The following is a 17,326-nucleotide window of genomic DNA, read 5'->3' on the forward strand; positions in this document are numbered from 1 at the left end:
CCTTTGCACTGACCATTCCCATGATCTGGAAGGTTCTTCCTCCAGGTGACTGCATGGCTCACTCCCTCACCTCCTCCAAGTCTTTGCTCACATGTCACCTACTCAGTGAAACCTCCGCTGACCTCCCCATTAAGTGTGCACCTGTGCTAGCCAGAATGCCTTCTGACCTAGTCCCGTCCTTTTCCATGGCACCCAGTGCTGATGGCGCTAATCATACCACCTGTGTTTATTATCACTATCATTATTCTAACTCATGAGCTCACATAAGCATTGACTAAACGTACCTTTGGTCAACACTTTGAAATACCTTACATATAGCTTATTTTTTTAATGGACTGGACTTTAATCATCACCCTACTGCTGGACATGTAAATGGCATCCAGTGTTTTGCTATTATAAATTACATAAACCTACGGTGAATCTTTTGTGTATAAAGTGTTTTTCCATTTCTTAAGCACTGAAAGAAGATTTTTGGGACATGGGGTTACTGGACAAGGTAAATTGTATTAAGACTCATGGCTGCAAGTGATATGAACTCAACTCAAACTGGCTTGAGCAAATTAAAGGAAATTCTTGGCTGATGTATTTGAAAACTACAGGGGTAGACTGCAGGTAGGGCTGATTCCAGAGGTTCAGTCCATGTTATCAGGGGTCTGATTTGTGTCTCTTATCCTTCATCCATGCTTTCCTCTGTTGGCTTCATTGTGAGGCAGCTTCTCCCCATTTAAGGCAAAATTGCATTTTGTAGCTCCTGTTTTCATGCTACCAACTGTACAATCCCATCTTAGAAAGACATCCCCTTCCCAGTATTTTTAGCAAAAACTCAGGACAGGTTCTCGCTGGCTCACGTTGAATTGTGGCACCCTTGAATCTTTAACTCTGGCTGTAGGACAAGGATATAGGAGAGTGGGGGTGATGATGTCATCCCACCCAAACCACAACCTCTGAGGGCAGGGGAGGTAGCTCTCCCCAGAGGAGACTCAGGGTGCTCTTGTCTAAATGGGGGATGGATGCCGGGAAGGCCCCCAAACTGCAGATCTTCATTTTACTTAGGAACATTTTAGGGACTCTGCGCCCTAGTAGGGAAGGAAAAAAGCACAGAAAATGAAGGCGCCCAGTCCCATAGCCGAAGCATGCATTTTTGGATGTGTGAGGCCAGCCTCATCAGATGGCAATCTGCTGCCACTCTCACCATGGAAAGGGAGAGGGCCGTGAGGAGGGGAAACCCCTGGCCTCAGCTCCCTGGGGAATGAGGCTCCGATGGCCTGTAATTGCATGCCTCGTGGGCTCTTGGTGGCCACTGGCTGCCGGAGTACGTGGTTAAAATACGAGTGGTAGAGACAGGTTCTAAATGGGAGGAGTAGGAGAGTTCTTGAAAATTTCCCTGGCTGTGCTCTCCGGATGAATTTGGAGGCTTCTGACCGTTGGGCACTCCATTCCAGAGGAGCAGTGGCATTTGTCATACAGGTCCCGCACCGCCAGCTGACAGCCGCAGTGGCTTCATTTCCTGCAGCTCTGTGGCCCTGGCCTTGACCCAGAGCAGTCTTGGCAAGAGAGCTCGGCTTCACGGCTGCCCCTCTGCCTGTCTCCGTGCACCTTGCTGGCTGGCAGCATAATTCTGAGGTCGAAAGGGTCCTTATCTGCCATCCAGTGTGCACCTGGATGTGCACCTGCCTTAAAGGCACTGCTAGACTTTTGTTGGATCTCTGGTGGCTTTCAGCTCCCCTTAGCCAAGTACGTCCGTGGCTCCAGGAGTACCTGCCTTGTAATCCCTCCCTTGGGTCATCCTGGCCCAGGCCTGTGTTCCCCAAGTGGAAACTGCTCGCAGTGAGAAGCTGTCTGAGCCAAGGCCTCGTCAAGGGCCCTTCAGTGTACCCTGGACTCCCCATGCAATTTTTGGCATTTTCTCCCTTCCCATCTTCTCCCTTCCCATCTTATCGAGGAGATTGGATAGAGGCAATTTATAAGTAAATGATACATGTTAGTCCTTCCCTTCTGTGAAGGACTCTGGGTTAACCTGGAGCCCTCTTGCTCACATTTTCCTTGGTGCCTGGGGGGATAGAACAATATTAATATTCCACTTGTGCTCTAAGCTATTGATCCACTGGGCAGGCTGGAATCACTCACACAAGCAGAACTTTCTGTATAATTCTGAGAGGGTTTGAAATTATGGACACTGACTCCATTTGAGTCAGGGAAATCCACCACCAATGGCCATCTCCTTTGTTGGATTCCAGAGTCTCTAAGATAAAGTTCCTTGTGTTTCTCCATATAATCAACTGGGTGTACACCTCTCTGAAATCTCTAGTCCACTGTGCAACTGTCTGGTATTACCAAATAACTGAGTCAAGCTATTTTATTTTGTTTTTTTATTTTTTGATTAAAGCTTTTTAAAGAAACGGTTTACGTCTTGGAAAGCAGGTGGCCTTCTGGGTTGGCGGGTGGAACGCTTGCTCCGTTGTGCTCTCCCTTCCATGGTGCCCGGGCCGGACGGGCTGGGGAGACACAGTGCCAGAGCTCTGGCGCAGGCTGCTCTTCCTTACCTGCTGTATGTAGTGAGGGTCTGTGCAGGATGTTAGTAGGAGTTAAAAAGTTTCCACTGCTGATAAAGAAGGAACCCACAAAAGGCACACAGCTAAGATACTGTAAAAACAGGCTGTAATGTAAAACAAAAACAACAAAACAAAACAAACCCAATATTTGTTTCTATAAAATTTTATGAAGCTTATGTAACGAGTTACTGAGTCCTGAGTGCAAAGTCAGGCCCAGCATCCTCTAGTTTATCTTGGTGCTCAGGGCAACCCCTCAGAGGACCTCCTGCCTTTTTTTGCCCATGTCTGCGTGGCCTGTGAGTTGAGTTCTTTGGGAAGATCCAGGGCCCCTTTGCACCACCACCACTGTGGTGCCCATGAAAGCTCCAGCCCGTCACCGCATACAGCTGGCTCTGCCCTTCTCCCTCCCCCTGCCCATAAGAGCGACAGCAGGGATAACTGGGACAGCTTTTTGTAAGAACCAGAGATGGTCAGGAATTTAATGAGTTGCATTTGCCTTACACAGCCTGCGGTCTGGAATGTGGCTGGCTCCCAGGAAACGTTAAGAAGCTAGTGGCTCCCTTGCCCGAGAGTTGTGTTTACCCCGTGCTTGTCTCTCTGCTCCTCAGTGTGTACAGCAGGCGATGGCCAACTCCACTTCCGTGTTCACAGGTGTCACTTCTCACAACATTAATTGACCAACTAGACTCTTGGTCTCAATTCCTTTTTCACAGAAAATGAAATATGCTTGGTTCACATTGAGTCACATGACCCCATTACGGCTGGGGGCAGGGGTACAAAGCACAACATGGCTGTCCAGGGCCCATTCGTGGATGTTAATGGATAGGACAGAGAATGGGTTCCAGAGAAGGGACATGGGGTGAGCCGAGTGGGGGGTCCAAATGGGTATTGCTCTCTATGCCCCACACCCACACCTCACTTACTCCATGAGTCAGTTGTTGGTCATACCTGTGCCTGGGACAATCCGCTTCAAAGCTTTGCTGACCAATTGGGTAGGGTTTCATTCTTTGTTGGAGGGTGGACACATGCTTGATAATATGGCTTTTGTTTGGAGATCTGCCTCTATTAAGTCAAGCCGAGAACAGTCTTTGAAGCTGGACATTGCTTTGGCACAGAACAGATCACAGAATTAGGCAAATGCACTGCTCAGTTAACTCCCTCCCCCCCAAAAAGGTAGATAGATTTTTGAATATGGAGAAACATTTTAATTATAACTGTTCAATCTATATTTGTAGACATCTCTTGGTTAAGATCATTTGCTATTGTTTTTTCTAAAGAGTTTCCTTGAGGCCTACACTGGATTTTCATCTCTGATGGGCAAGAGATTTCTCTCAACTGTGTTCAAGCAATGGCGTGTGCGTGTAGATACCACCACTAATTACCTTATGATGGGAACAGCGTGGATGGTTGCACTTTTGCTCTGATAGTTTCATGTGATTCCCAGCTCTCTGTTCCCCATTGCTAAATTCTTAAAGTCTTAGCAGCCGTGTGATTGACAAGTGCTTGGGCATTTTCATTCTGAAGCCGGCCCTGTGGTGCTTGAGGACGTTGCCGGTGGAGTCTGCAACCTTTTCACTTCACTCTTTACCTGTTTTAGTTCGTAGGTGTTACAAGTACAGTTAATTTTTAACTTAATTCTCTGGGAACTTTTCCAGGGATGTTTAAAAGGCCCTGTCGACTATACTAATATACTCAGAAATGAGAGAAAATATCCATGAGGTCTTAAAATATTCTGAATAATATTTTCTTTCTTTTTAGCTGTCTCCGTTATGAGGTACAGCGCCTCTGCTTTTGGGTTTGCAGTAAGTAACCTGAAATGTACTTTTATGAAGTTTTGCACGTTTTTCCTGAGCTCACGAATCTCGCCCTGGGCTCGCCGTTCAGAGGGTGGTTAGCAGATGAGAGCTTAGCATGACAAACAAAGCTTTTATGGCAATAGCTTCCATAACAGAATTACAATTTCATGGAAGTAAACAGCGATGATGCCGTACAGGTCTCCAGAACAGATTAGGGGGACCTCATTTTCCACCCCTGGTTGAGAAGATATTTGAGGGGTTTCAGCCTGGTTTTCTCCCTGAAGGTTGTAGGTGTGAAAGTGGGCACACACTGAAGTGAAGATGCATTTGCTGGCGCAGGCAGAGGTGTTGGGGGTTAGGATTGGGGCTGCCGGAACTAGACAAGTCAGTCTCCGGTACCATTAGGGGTAACCTGACTCCCAGACCTACTTCCTGATGGGAATTGGTGTTAGGATTGGGGCTGCCGGAACTAGACAGGTCAGTCTCCGGTCCCATTAGGGGTAACCTGACTCCCAGACCTACTTCCTGATGGGAATTGGTCTGAGAAAACAGGTCTCAGATGTTTTACAGCCTAGGCATGTTGAAAGCTTGGGTGAAGTCTCCCCACATTCCTTCAAGAGAGTGCTAGTGCTTGTAGTTTTCCAGATCGAAAATGCGATGGGTGCAGTGACTCATCTGGAGAGGTCCAGCATCCTCCTCTGTAGCTTCGGGGTTTCCTGTACCTGAGGGCTTGTGTTCCTGTTCCCAACCCCCCTTCTTCCCTTTGCTGTGAGAACTTAATGTTTTGCAGGTTGTAGATTGTTTTCAGAATCCTTTGAAAAAGGTATGGACAGTCTCTCCAGAAAAATGGGTGCGTGCGCACATGCACGCACACCTACCCCCCCCACCCCCCGCCACACACACCTCTCTTTTCTCCCCTTTCTTCTGTCTCTGTCCCTCACACATTCGCTCATTCATTCAAACAAGAGCATTGAGTTTTGTATACAATTTTGAAGTGTTAGCAGAGTTCCCAGAACCCTTGGGTGGCCCACTCTAACCCCTGAACCTCAGGTAGAGCCATCCCACTGGGAGGCAGACACAGAGAATCCTTATCCTGCATCTTTTACCTGGGATGTAGGGGGAAATGCTGCAGTGATTTTGCCTGCTGGGAGATAGGTGTGAGAACAGTGTAAGTCCCCCCATATCTCCAGAGTGCTAGGAGCCAGGGCCCAGGGAGCAGAGCCCACTGCACCACAGAGTGAGCTTTGTCAGGCTGTGGGAGCAGCGCGAGGTGAGGAGGAGCTGTGGTCCTTCCACCGGGCTGGCATGTCCAGTGGCCTCGGCTCCAGATTCCCAGCACCCACCATGAGGATGAGGAGGAGCGTCTGTCATAAAGATGCTCTGAAGTCACTGGCTCTGATTCCAAGCCTCTGTGTCTTGTGTCTTCACAGTCATGCCTTAACTCTGGAAAACACTAATGCTGTGTCTCCTTCTCCTAGTTTGATGCCATCCTCGACGTCCTGTCCTCGGCGATTGTCCTATGGCGTTACAGCAATGCTGCCGCTGTACACTCTGCCCACAGGGAGTACCTGTAAGTGGATTTTTCTCTTCCTCCAGGCTGCGGCACCCTTGCAAAGGAAGGCCACATCATTAGGCTGTCAGCGTAGCTCTCCCTGCAGCTTTGGTCCCAGGGATGAGAATGAGGACCCAGATCGCCTTCGAGAGGGCCTGCGGTGATACCGGCCATATGACAGGCCCCTTTTGGGATGGTCGGAGAGATGGGGTACCCTTTTATAATTCGCCCTGTTCTCTGCTTTGAGTCAGGAGGGAATGTTTGTGTGTTCATTTGTCTGGCTCTCCTTCTGTCCATCTGTCCATTGATCTGTCTGTGTTTCAGTTCATCCATCCTTCCATCCTCGTTCTTTTTGTGTTTGTGGAATCTTTGTTCTCTTGAGTTCTCATGCTTTAAGATGAGTTTTCCACTGTAATTTCTGGAAGACACCTTGAGGGTATTCTAAATTACCCTGCTTGGCTTCCATTCCTCTCTGTATTAGAGGACACGGCTTGTCCCAGTCTCTACGTCCTCTGGGTGATGATCTTGTCTTTGAGGAATTTGAGTTTGTGACCATAAAACATGGCTTTCCCAACTTCCATCTTCTTTATTCCATTTGTAATCTCCAGGCTGATAATAGCTCAGGTCCCAGAGTCAGATTTCTTGGCTTTGAATCTTAGCTCTACCACTTGCTAGCTCTGTGACTGTAGGAAGCTGCTAAGTGCTCTAGGCCGTGTTTCCTCATCTGGAAAAGCAGGAAAACAACACCTCCTTCAGAGGGTTATTATATATATTATATATGCACAATATGTAATATAGTATATATGTTATGTATATTAGAACAATATATACACATATAACTTAGAGCAGTGTTCCGCATGTAGTTCAGGAAACCTTAGCTGCCATCATTATTAATTATTAAGGAATTATTAAGGGGGCTCCCCTGAGACTGAGCCACCACTAGTCCTTAAGGGAAGAGTTTGATCCTACCTCTGTGGCTTTTGGACAGTTGAATACAAATGAGTAAATGCTCCCCTGCTGTGTTTCTGGTGGTGCCCAGACAGAAGGTAGTCTCGATGGGAATGCCATGTCATACTTAAAATGTATAAGTGTTGAGATACAAATGTTAGGTGCTAGGGGACTCAGATAATAATAGATCTGGGGTTGCACGTGCCAAATGGAAAGCTTTTGAAAGATAATGCTGTAACTGATTCACGAATGAGAACAAATTTTATTTCACTGTTGGCGTTAGGTAGAGCACAGAAACTTCTTTGAAGTGTTAGGTATTTATTTTAATGTGCATTAGCTCTTTTAACACATATGAAGGGTCGAATCTGTGATATCACAGATGATATTGTTTAGGATAAGGTTAATTGTTTTAAAAGCGAGTCAATTGATGGTTGAAAAAAGTTAAGAAAACAATTATAGTAAGTTGATTTTGTAAAATTTCAAATGATGGTATCATAATGATCGAAGTTGAATTAATACTAGTCTAGCCAAGGGAATAGCTAATACAAAAACCCAAGTTGTTGCTGGCTCATTATTTGAGGAATACAGTGAGAACAACCTAGAGATAGGTTGTCCTTTTCCTGTCAGGAGAACATAAATTCTTTGGTTCTATAGTTGCACTCTCCAGTACGGTAGCCACTGGTGGCTATTTTAGCACTTACGTGTAGCTGGTCCGAACTAAGAGGTGTTGTAAGTGTAAAATAGTACATTCCATAGACTTAGTACAAAAAAAAAAAAAAGACTGTAGACATTTTATTAATAATTTTAAAGATACTGATTACACATTGACAAAAGAATATTTTGGATATGGGGTGCCTGGCTGGCTTAGTTGGTATAGCATAGGACTCTTTGTCCCAGACTCATGAGTCCAAGCCCCATGTTGGGTGTAGAGATTACTTAAAAATAAAACCTTAAAAAAATATTTTGGATATATTGGATTAACCTATTATGATTAATTTTACTTCTGTTTCCTTTTTCTAATGTGGCTTTTAGATATTTAAAATTACATATGTGGCTTATATTATAATTCTTTTGGGCCTTGCCCTCAAAAGACAAAGCTCTTCCTTCTGACTTTTCGTATTTTCGAATTACTAATCCAGAATTTGATTTGCAATTCCAGAAGGAATTGAGTTCCATGTTTCTCAGTTTCTCTCTTCTAATGTGCTTAGTAAAATCCAATTTCCTTTATGCTTAAATGAGTTTCTTACATATTAGTCACAAATCTACAAATTATTGTGGCTTTTCTGTAGAGTTGGGATCTCTCTGAGCATTTGTCAGGTGGCCTGGAGTTTTTCCAAGATTAAAATATTGATGACAAAAGATTGATGATCCAGCATTTCACGGATGGTTCTCGTATTGGTATGGATGTGGGCTGGGAATGGGTGGCTGAGGTAGGGTGTGAACCAAATGTCTTTGGTTTCACTGTTTTTACTGATCCCCAAACAGGTACCATTAAAAAAAATGTATCTCTCTATTGATACCCAAAGGACAAAAACTCACAGAGGAGTTGCTTTGATAATTCCCAGATGATAGTTTACATGAAGATGCCAGTGAATTCATTTGGAGAGTCTAAATGTAGGGATTCAAACGACACTCCACAGTCCTTTGTATTGTTGGCTTTAGTTTAAAGTTTTAATCTCTGTCTCATCCCATGTAAATTAAAAATTCATGGGATCATTGCCAGCTGAGAAACTGATGTTTGCATATTAATGAGCATGAATGAATTATGAGAGGCATGGCTAGAAAAACTATTGGCTTTCAGTTAGTTGCTGGAGAATAATAAATGGGGAAATACCCAACTGGTCCTTAGTTAATTCCTCTAATTTGTCCTACTTTGACTCTAAGCTTCAGAAAGAATCTTGAGCTTGGAATTGCCAGCGCGAGGAGGAGAGGGAGCTTCGTCAGCCCTGCCCCCGATGCTGTGTGTGCTGGCTGCGTGGGATAGGGCGTTTGATGCCCAGAGGAAGAGAGGATGCTTTTAACACCACCACAGAGTACTGCATTATACACCTCAGTTGTTAAGATAGCCAACTACAGAGTGTAGCCTCAGTGGTTTTGTTTTGCATTTTTTTTTTCCTGTGGTAAAAAATACATAACATTGAATTTACCATCTTAAACGTTTTAAGTATATGGCTCAGTAGTATTAAATCTATTCATATATGGTTGTGAACAGAGTTCCCAGAACTTCTTCATGCAAAACTGAAGCTTTATACTTATTAAACAGCTACCCGTGTCCCTCTCCCCCAGCCCTTTGCAACCACAATTCTATTTTGTTTCTCTGAATTGATTACTCTAGGTACCTCAAATAAGTAGAATCAGAGAGTATATGTTCTTCCGTGACTGACTTCTTTCACTTAGCGCATGATGGCCACGGTAAGGTTAACAAACGGTCCTCAGGGGTGAGAAATCTTGCTCGCTTAGGGAGCCGGTCGTGGGTGTGCGGCACTAATCTGAGAGTGAAATGCTAAAATCCAGCATTTCATGGGTCGTTCTTTCATTGGTATGGATGTAGGCTGGGCGTGGGTGGCTGAGGTAGGGTGCGAACCAAAGATCAGGGACGTGTGTCATGCCAGGTAGTGGCTGGGTGCCCCATCTGGGATGGAAGGAATACTTGCAGAATTCAAGGAGATGAACGCAGTGAAGCAGGTTCTGCTGTCCTCAGTCACTAAAGGAGAGGGGCCAGGAGGTGGGGGCTGATGCAAAGAGTTATAGCAGGTGGTTCACTCTGACGGTGCCTGTGAGTGTTGAGGGGAAAAGCTGGAGGACTGGTCTGGAATTCAGCACGAGGAAGGGAGGCTTTGTGAATGTGCTTGAGAGAGAACACGTAGGGAAGGCAGCTTTCCCGGGGAGCAGCCAGGTTTTTATTAGGCCAAGAGGTGAGGGCAAGAGTTGGAAAAAGCCTGAGGATGTGGTCACTGGGATAGGATGAAAGTGTTCTGGGGAGGGAAGGGAGCAAGGAGACAACGAGGAGCGTGGCTAGAAGGGTGGGGTGGTGACAATTGTCCTGGTGACTGCAGGTTGCCCTGAGGCCACTGCAAAAAGGAAGCACTATTTGTACACTTACACTGTGATCGCCAAGCGTCCTTAGGTGAAGAAAGCGTGCAGCAAAATAGTGTTAGGGTCTTTTCTCATTGGTTTTAACAATAGAGGTTTGCATCCACGCACACTGCTGAGGCATATAAAAACTCTCGCAAGGATACAGAGCAGACTGACAGCAGGCTCGCCTCAGGAAGGGGGGACGGGGGACAGAAGAAAGGGAGGAGGTCTGCTCTTCCTATCCTGTAGACCCGAGCAGCCCCGTAGAACTCTCTGCAGCCACGGACGCGTTCTGTAGCTGCACCGTCCAGTGTCCTCAGACCCTTACCCACGTGGGGCCATGGAACATTGGCTCTGTGGCTCGGTTCCTAGCTTGATTTAATTTAAATGAATTGAACTGTAAATCGTCACATGTGGCTCCCATATTGGACAGTGACTCTTTAGGTACTTTGATCATTTTTAATCCATTTTTTAAAAACAATGTTGTTACTCAAAGTCCACGGGACTTGGAAATGAGAGCAAGATACTGAGGGAAGGAAGGAGGTGCTGGAGGTGGCAGGCATGGGAGAAATGAGTATAGGAGGAACTTGGCAAGGCCAGGTGACACGGGGCATTTCGCGCTTGTGTCTGCCATTGTCAGCCTTCTGTACCATTTTCGGCCCCGGGAAGTACAGCTTCCCACTGCCATCAGCTGTGGAGGGCCATCGGGCTGCTTGCCACGGGGAGGTACAGCTTGACACTCACTGGGGGCCTCTGACATTTTGCATGATTGCAGCACAGGTGGGAGGCCCGTGAATGCTCCCCAGTCCCAGCTGTCTCCTTGGGCCATCCGTGAGCTCGCTGAGATGGAGAGGTGGAGGCAGATGGGAGGCTGTTCACCTTTACAGGCTTGAAGTTCTGCAACACTGAGGCAAAAACACAGCCTGGGAGGTTGTTCACTTGTTCCAAATGTACCTCCAAATGGTGTGATGCTCAGCAGCATATTGGAAAGCAAATTTGAGAGCTCCGGAGTAGATATTCTTAGAGAGGCATAAATCCTTGCGTATCTCCTCATGCGAAATAAATGGGGCACACTGGTTCTCACCCATGCAGGGTCCTTGCTCTGATTTTTATTCCTCCCCGCCGTCCCCCGTTTGCCGAGCCAAGTGCCTTGGTCTGAAAACTATCAGTCGACAGGATGGCTTTTGATTATTGGATTCTTGTAACAGCTCCAGAAATTGAAAAAGAAAAAGAGAAGTAATTGATTCAGTCAAGAAATGGCGTATTGGCAATTTGCTTTTGGTGTCTGATAGAAGCGATGGCAAAGGCAATGAGTTATACCAGGAACACAGTGAACTAGTACCATGTTTCCCCCTCTTCTCATGGGCATTCGAATGGGGACTCTGGGAAAGTGAACCGTATTTCCTCCACATCTTTCTAGCGATCTTAACCTTACAAAGCTCTTGAGTGTATTTTAACTCAAGAGCAGAACCTGACCTGGATGAATACTTAATTTCCGAGAGTCCCCCAGTAACTGCTGAGAGCCAGTGTGTAGAAGGCAGAGAGCCTTGATAGCGGGACCTGAGCTCCTGTGCCTTGAATAGTTTTGCCTGAAGGCAGAGGAGACTTGCCTTCACAGTCACGGAAAGTTCATCTAAAACCTTCCATGACACAGGCATGACATCAACGGGCCGTGCCGCTGTGGGCAGGGCATGTCAGAGGAAGGAGTGTAGTCTTCTTTGGTCCATGTTACGGGTAGAAATGTGTCCCTCCACCATATATTGAAATCCTAACCCCGACTACTACACAGTGTGACCTGACTGGGAAAAAGGGTCTTCTCGGCTCTAACTCCCATATGACTGGAGTCCGTGTAGGAAGAGGCAGAAGGGCACAGGAGGACAATGGCCACCTGACAGCAGGGGCAGGGTTCAGAGGCATGCACTTACAAGCCGAGGAACCCCAGGGATTGTTGGCAAACACGAGCAGCTCAAAGAGGCAGGGAGGGATTCTGCCCTACGGGTTTCTGAGGGAGCATGGGCCTGCCCACACCTTGATTTTGAACTTCTAACTTCCAGAGCTGTGAGAGAATACATTTCTGTTATTTAAGGCCCTCAGTTTGTGGTGCTCGGTTGTAGCAGCCACAGGAAAACTGCTGTTGTCCCTGAGAAGAGTCTTCCATCAGACCTGCACTCATCTGCTCGGGGACCTCGAGTGGTGAATGAATTTTTCAAAGCCTCAGTTTTCTCATCTGGGAAAGGGGGTGGGTGGGCCCTGATAGCTACCAAATGGTGTTGTGGTGAAGATTAAACATGACATTGAATGTGACATCAATATATGCTCAAAAAATGTTAGATCATGGGGCACGTGGGTGGCTCAGTTGGTTAAGTGTCCAACTCTTGGTTTCGGCTCAGGTCATGATCTCAGGGTCATGAGATCAAGCCCCGCCTCAGGCTCCATGCTCAGCACGGGGTCTGCTTGTCCCTCTCCCTCTTTTCCTTCCCTGCTCCTTCTCTCTCTCTCTCTCTCTCTAAAATAAATAAAATTTTTTTTTTAAAAAAAGTTAGATCATTTATTTTCCATCCCTGGAGTTTTGAAAATGTTTTTTCACTAGTCATACTAGGATAGTTTGAAATTACTCTATTATTTAATTGCTTTGGAACAGTGTAGAATAAAAGAATTTGCAGGGAAAAAATTTTAAAACCCAAGCACATGCTCTAACATATTGAAAAACTTGCTTTTGACCTAGGGACATGGGGTGATAGTGTAGTGAGGTGATAAAAGATTATTGCTTGATTTCCTGATATCGTTTCTTTACCCCACCCCTAAAAGAAATCTCATTTGTGTGGGGCAAGACAAAGTAATATATGATTACTGTAAAAAGTTAAGGTAATTCATAGAGGTACAAAGAATATAGCAAGGGGCGCCTGGGTGGCTCAGTCAGTTAGGCGTCTGACTCTGGATTTCGGCTTAGGTCATGATCTCAGTGTCGTGAGATTGAGCCCTGCCTTGGGGCTTAAGATTAAGATTCTCTTAAGATTCTCTCTCCCTCTCTCTCTCTCTCTGCCCTCTACCCACCCCCTGATGCACATGCATGCTCTCTCTCAAAAAAAAAACCAAAAACCCCCAAAAAACAACCACCAACAACAAAGAATATAGTAATTGTTAGAGGGCCTTCCAGGGAGAGCCAGAGTTAATGTTTTGATGTGTATTGTATTTGTGTGCATGCATATGCATGGTTACGTATACATTTTTTCCCTACATAAATAGAGATCATCTATATATACCCTTCTGCAAACCGGTTTTTCTATACTTACCACCATGTTTTGAACATTTTCCCATCTTTGGATAAATAGAGGTATGTTATTTTTTGATAGCTAGGCAGTATTGTGTGTATGGATTTAGCATATTTTGTGAAGTAATTTTCTACTGAAGATGTAGGTTGTTTTCAGTGTCTCGGGGCTAGAATTGACCTGAAATAACTGTCCTTACACGTTCGAATTTTAATGCTTATCTTCTTATTTCTTCTGGATAAATTACTAGAAGTCTGGGTCAAAGAATATGCTAACCTGTAATTTTGATGCCCAGGGTCAAACTGTGCTCCAACAAGGTCATACTAATTTCCATCCGCCTTGGTAGGGGTGAGGGTGTCTGTTGACTTACCGTGGCTGGTACTAAGTATTAAAATTCTTTCTGATCTTAGCTATTTGTCCAGGTGGAAAATTGAATTCTCCATGTTAACATGCATTTGTTTAGTTATCAGTCTGAGCATATCCTCAGATGCCTTTTTGGTGTTTGTATTTCTTTTGGGAACTGGGTTACCAGAATTTCAGATGGGAATGAGGAGGCTTTTGTTTCATTTTTGAAACATTTCCCAGACTCTGGCTACAGAACTTAGGTGACAAAGAAAGTACAACTTAATAGCTGACCCAGATCCTCCCCACCCTCCCCTGCCATATTCTTTCTTGCATTGCCATGGTTTTTTTCCTTCATAGATCTAAATACCTACATTAGTTTCTGTATTGGCACATTTGTTGGCTGTCTGTTGCCCTCAGAAGACTTTAAGCTCACAAGGGTAAGGGGATTCCTGCAGTGTCTTAGTCTTTTTATTCCCATTCCCTAGAAAAACCCCTGGCAGTTACTAGAGTGCTCATTTAAAGACTTGCAGAGTGAAAGATTGAATTGCAGAAGCCCTTCCTCTTATGTAAAGTTTTGATAGCTTTTATTAAGGTGATAGTAAGTATTTACTGAGCACCTGCTTTGTGCCAGGTATCATGCTGGACTCTGCATTAGGTAGAGGTATTATTTGACAGCTGGTAGAGAAGGTAAACAGTATTTCTGAAGGCTCAGGGCTAGTAATGGATTCAGTTGGAGTTTGAAACTACATCTTGCTTGCTCTGAAATTTGCTCATAACCTTTATGCAACATTACCTCTTTAAGTGATCATTTGTGTGTCTTTGTTTTACTGGTTTTTCATTCCAGCCTCCCCCACCCCCATCCCCTCCTCCTGGAAATGCCCTTTCTTAGCAATTTGCTGCAACCCCGATTTAATTGGAGGGAGAAGGAAAGTGGTATGGATCCAGAAAAATGTATAAAATCTTATTATAAAAAGATACGACTGAAAATGTGGTCCTGAGTTTTGGTTCTGACCCTGGAAGGTGGGGAAATGGTTGGCTGTTGGTCGGACACGGATAACTGCTAGGGTTGCCTGGGGGCCAGTTGCCATTCACAGGAGCAGCTGTTTGTGGCTTGGTCCCTTGGCAAAGGGCTGCCATGACAAGTTCTGCAGCTCTCCTGTGTCTCAAAGGCCTTGCAAATGGAGATCATTTGTCTTGGCTGCAGCCTGGACTTCCTCCATGCTCACTGAAACTTTGGTTCTTGTTTTCAGGCCAAGCTGGGAGCTGCGTAGGGCCTGCTGGATCCTGGGCTGAGGGCTCTGTGGGTTTGCTATGAAAGAATAGGAGCACATCTTTGTCCAGGTCTGTGGCCTCTCCTTTGGCACCTGCTGCCAGAACAAGGCATGTGATGAGTGGAGAGGGTTCTATCCCTAACAACACCAGGGCCCAAAACTGAATGGGGCCCCTTCACCTTGAGTGTGGTCACCCTTTGGAAACCTGAGCCTGGGACGTCCCCATATTTGTCATTCCTCCACCTTCCATGCTGCTGCCTGTGCTTTGTGGTGAACAGACTTAGTTCAGGAACCCTTCTTAAAGTGGTGAGGTTTAAGGTGGACAGGTAAGAAGAGGGTTCTTCTCTTTTTGTGACTTCTCTTTGGCAGTGGGATTTTGGCAGGCTTTTTGCCCTCTCTGAGTGGTCCTATTTTCAGAGGATGACTCCATGGGCTCGGTTTCTCCAGTTGTATTTGAAGTTCTAGGGTCAGAGTTTTCATGGCACATTTCTTCTCCCTTCGGTCTCCAGATCTTGTCCTGTATGTTAGCTGTTGGATAATTCAAATGCAATTTAATTTTGTTTAGTTCTTGCCATTGACTAGTGATCAACACCAACTGTCGATGCTGGTTATGGCTGATGATTACTTTCTTCTTTATACTTCTTGCATTTTCAAAAAAATATTTTACAAGGTGCATATGTTATTTTTGTAATCCTGTCAAGCATACTTTTTCCCTCTGGGAGAATATAAAAAGGCAGCCAGTCTGGGAACAAGGAGTAAAGCTCTCATCTCCTCTATGTTTATACTGCCTTCCTGTGATTATCCTACTGGGCGCTGTTATACTCAGCATCAACACCACCGGGTGCTTTTACATATGATTACTTCTCTTCTGAAGGGACCTGCCACAGTGCATGCAGCCTTCCCTTGGCAGGGAAGTCTATGAAATTGCACCAAATGGAAGCTGGTGATTTTTTTCCCTCCCCATCTCCTGTCTTTCTCTAAATAATTGGACCCTTTGAGTTTTTATTTGTTCATGCATGGGCTTTACCAGCATCTTTCCACATCATGATTTAGCTTACTCATATCACTAAATAGAAGGCATCTAGAGGAATATTTGAGTTGTTTTTGGAGTAGCTTCTACCTACCTCATAAAATTGTTATGAGAAGCAAATGAGATAGGTAAGTTGCCTGGCATAGTGTTTGACGAATAGTAGGTATCCCATAAATGGGGATTATTATTTTTTTAAAGTAGGCTCCATGCCCAGCGCAGAGTCCAGTGTGGGACTGGAACTCACAACCCTGAGATTAAGACCTGAACTGAAATCAAGAGTCGAATGCTCAACCGACTGAGCCACCCAGGCGCCCCTAATGGGGGTTATTATTTTTTTTTTTAAGATTTTTAAAAATTTATTTATTTGACAGAGAGAGACACAGTGAGAGAGGGAACACAAGCAGGGGGAGTGGGAGAGGGAGAAGCAGGCTTCCCGTGGAGCAGGGAGCCCGATGTGGGGCTTGATCCCAGGACTCTGGGATCACGACCTGAGCCGAAGGCAGACGCCTAACGACTGAGCCACCTAGGTGCCCCATGGGGGTTATTTTTAAAAGTAGGCTTTCCAGGCCAAAAAAAAAAAAAGTATGTCTTAAAAAATAACTTTATTAAAATATAATTCACATAGCCTGCAGTTCATGCATTTAAAGTGTACAGGTCAATGGCTTTTAAGGTATTCATAGCACTGTGCATGTATGACCACAATCAGTTTCATGAGAACATTTTTATCACCATGAAGAGAGGCCCCACTCCTTTGAGCTTCCACCACTCCCAACTCCTTCTAACTTGCCTTTCCTCCCTCTGGTCCTAGGCAATCCCTCATCTGTTGGTCTATGTAGTTGAGCCTACTCTGGACCTTTCAAATAAGTGGATTCGTAAACCGTGTGCTCCTTGTCTGTGGCTCCGCAGACACAGAAGGTTTCTTCCTTCACTTAGTCTTTGACTTAGCATAATGTTTCCTGCCTTCCTGCACACTGTAACGTGGATCAGTATTTCCTCTTTTTACTGCTGTATGATATTCCATTGTATGCATGTCCCACATTTGGTCAATCCATTCATTAGTTGATGGACATTGGTTGGTTTCATTTGGGGCTATTAGGAATAACGCTGCTGTAAACATTTGTGCACAAGTGGTTGATCTAAATAGGTTCTGATTTCTTTTGGCTTCATACCTAGGAGTGAAATTGCCGGGTTAGATGGTAACTCTATATAGCTAACATTTGAAGAATTGTCAAACCGTTTTCCAAAGTGGCTGCACCATTCTATATTGCTACCAGCAATGTGTGAGGGTTCCAATTTCTCCACATCCTCATCAGCACCTGGTGTTACCTGCCTTTTTGATTCTAGCCATCCTAGTGTGTGTGAGTGGTATCTCATTGTGGTTTTGATTTATACTTGAGGGTTCTTATGCTTTTGAGAAGTCGCCAGTCTTTTCCCTGGTTTGTTTCTTTGTCTCGATTCCCATAGACCCTTCAGAAGTTACATTACCCC

The 17,326-nt window shown here is 45.2% G+C and overlaps 1 protein-coding gene across 1 annotated transcript in view; it reads left to right on the forward strand.

The window, feature by feature from the left end:
• The window catches only part of TMEM163 (transmembrane protein 163), a 180,219-nt gene that overhangs the window by 129,295 nt on the left and 33,598 nt on the right, over positions 1 to 17,326 (forward strand). Inside the window, exons 3-4 of the mRNA XM_081814576.1 lie at positions 4,311 to 4,354; positions 5,827 to 5,918. Coding sequence (XP_081670702.1) covers positions 4,311 to 4,354; positions 5,827 to 5,918 — 136 coding nt within the window. The remainder of the gene's footprint in view (positions 1 to 4,310; positions 4,355 to 5,826; positions 5,919 to 17,326) is intronic.

Source organism: Leptonychotes weddellii, chromosome 3, assembly GCF_054177405.1.
Source record: "Leptonychotes weddellii isolate Sample4059 chromosome 3, ASM5417740v2, whole genome shotgun sequence".
Classification (NCBI taxonomy): Eukaryota; Metazoa; Chordata; class Mammalia; order Carnivora; family Phocidae; genus Leptonychotes; species Leptonychotes weddellii.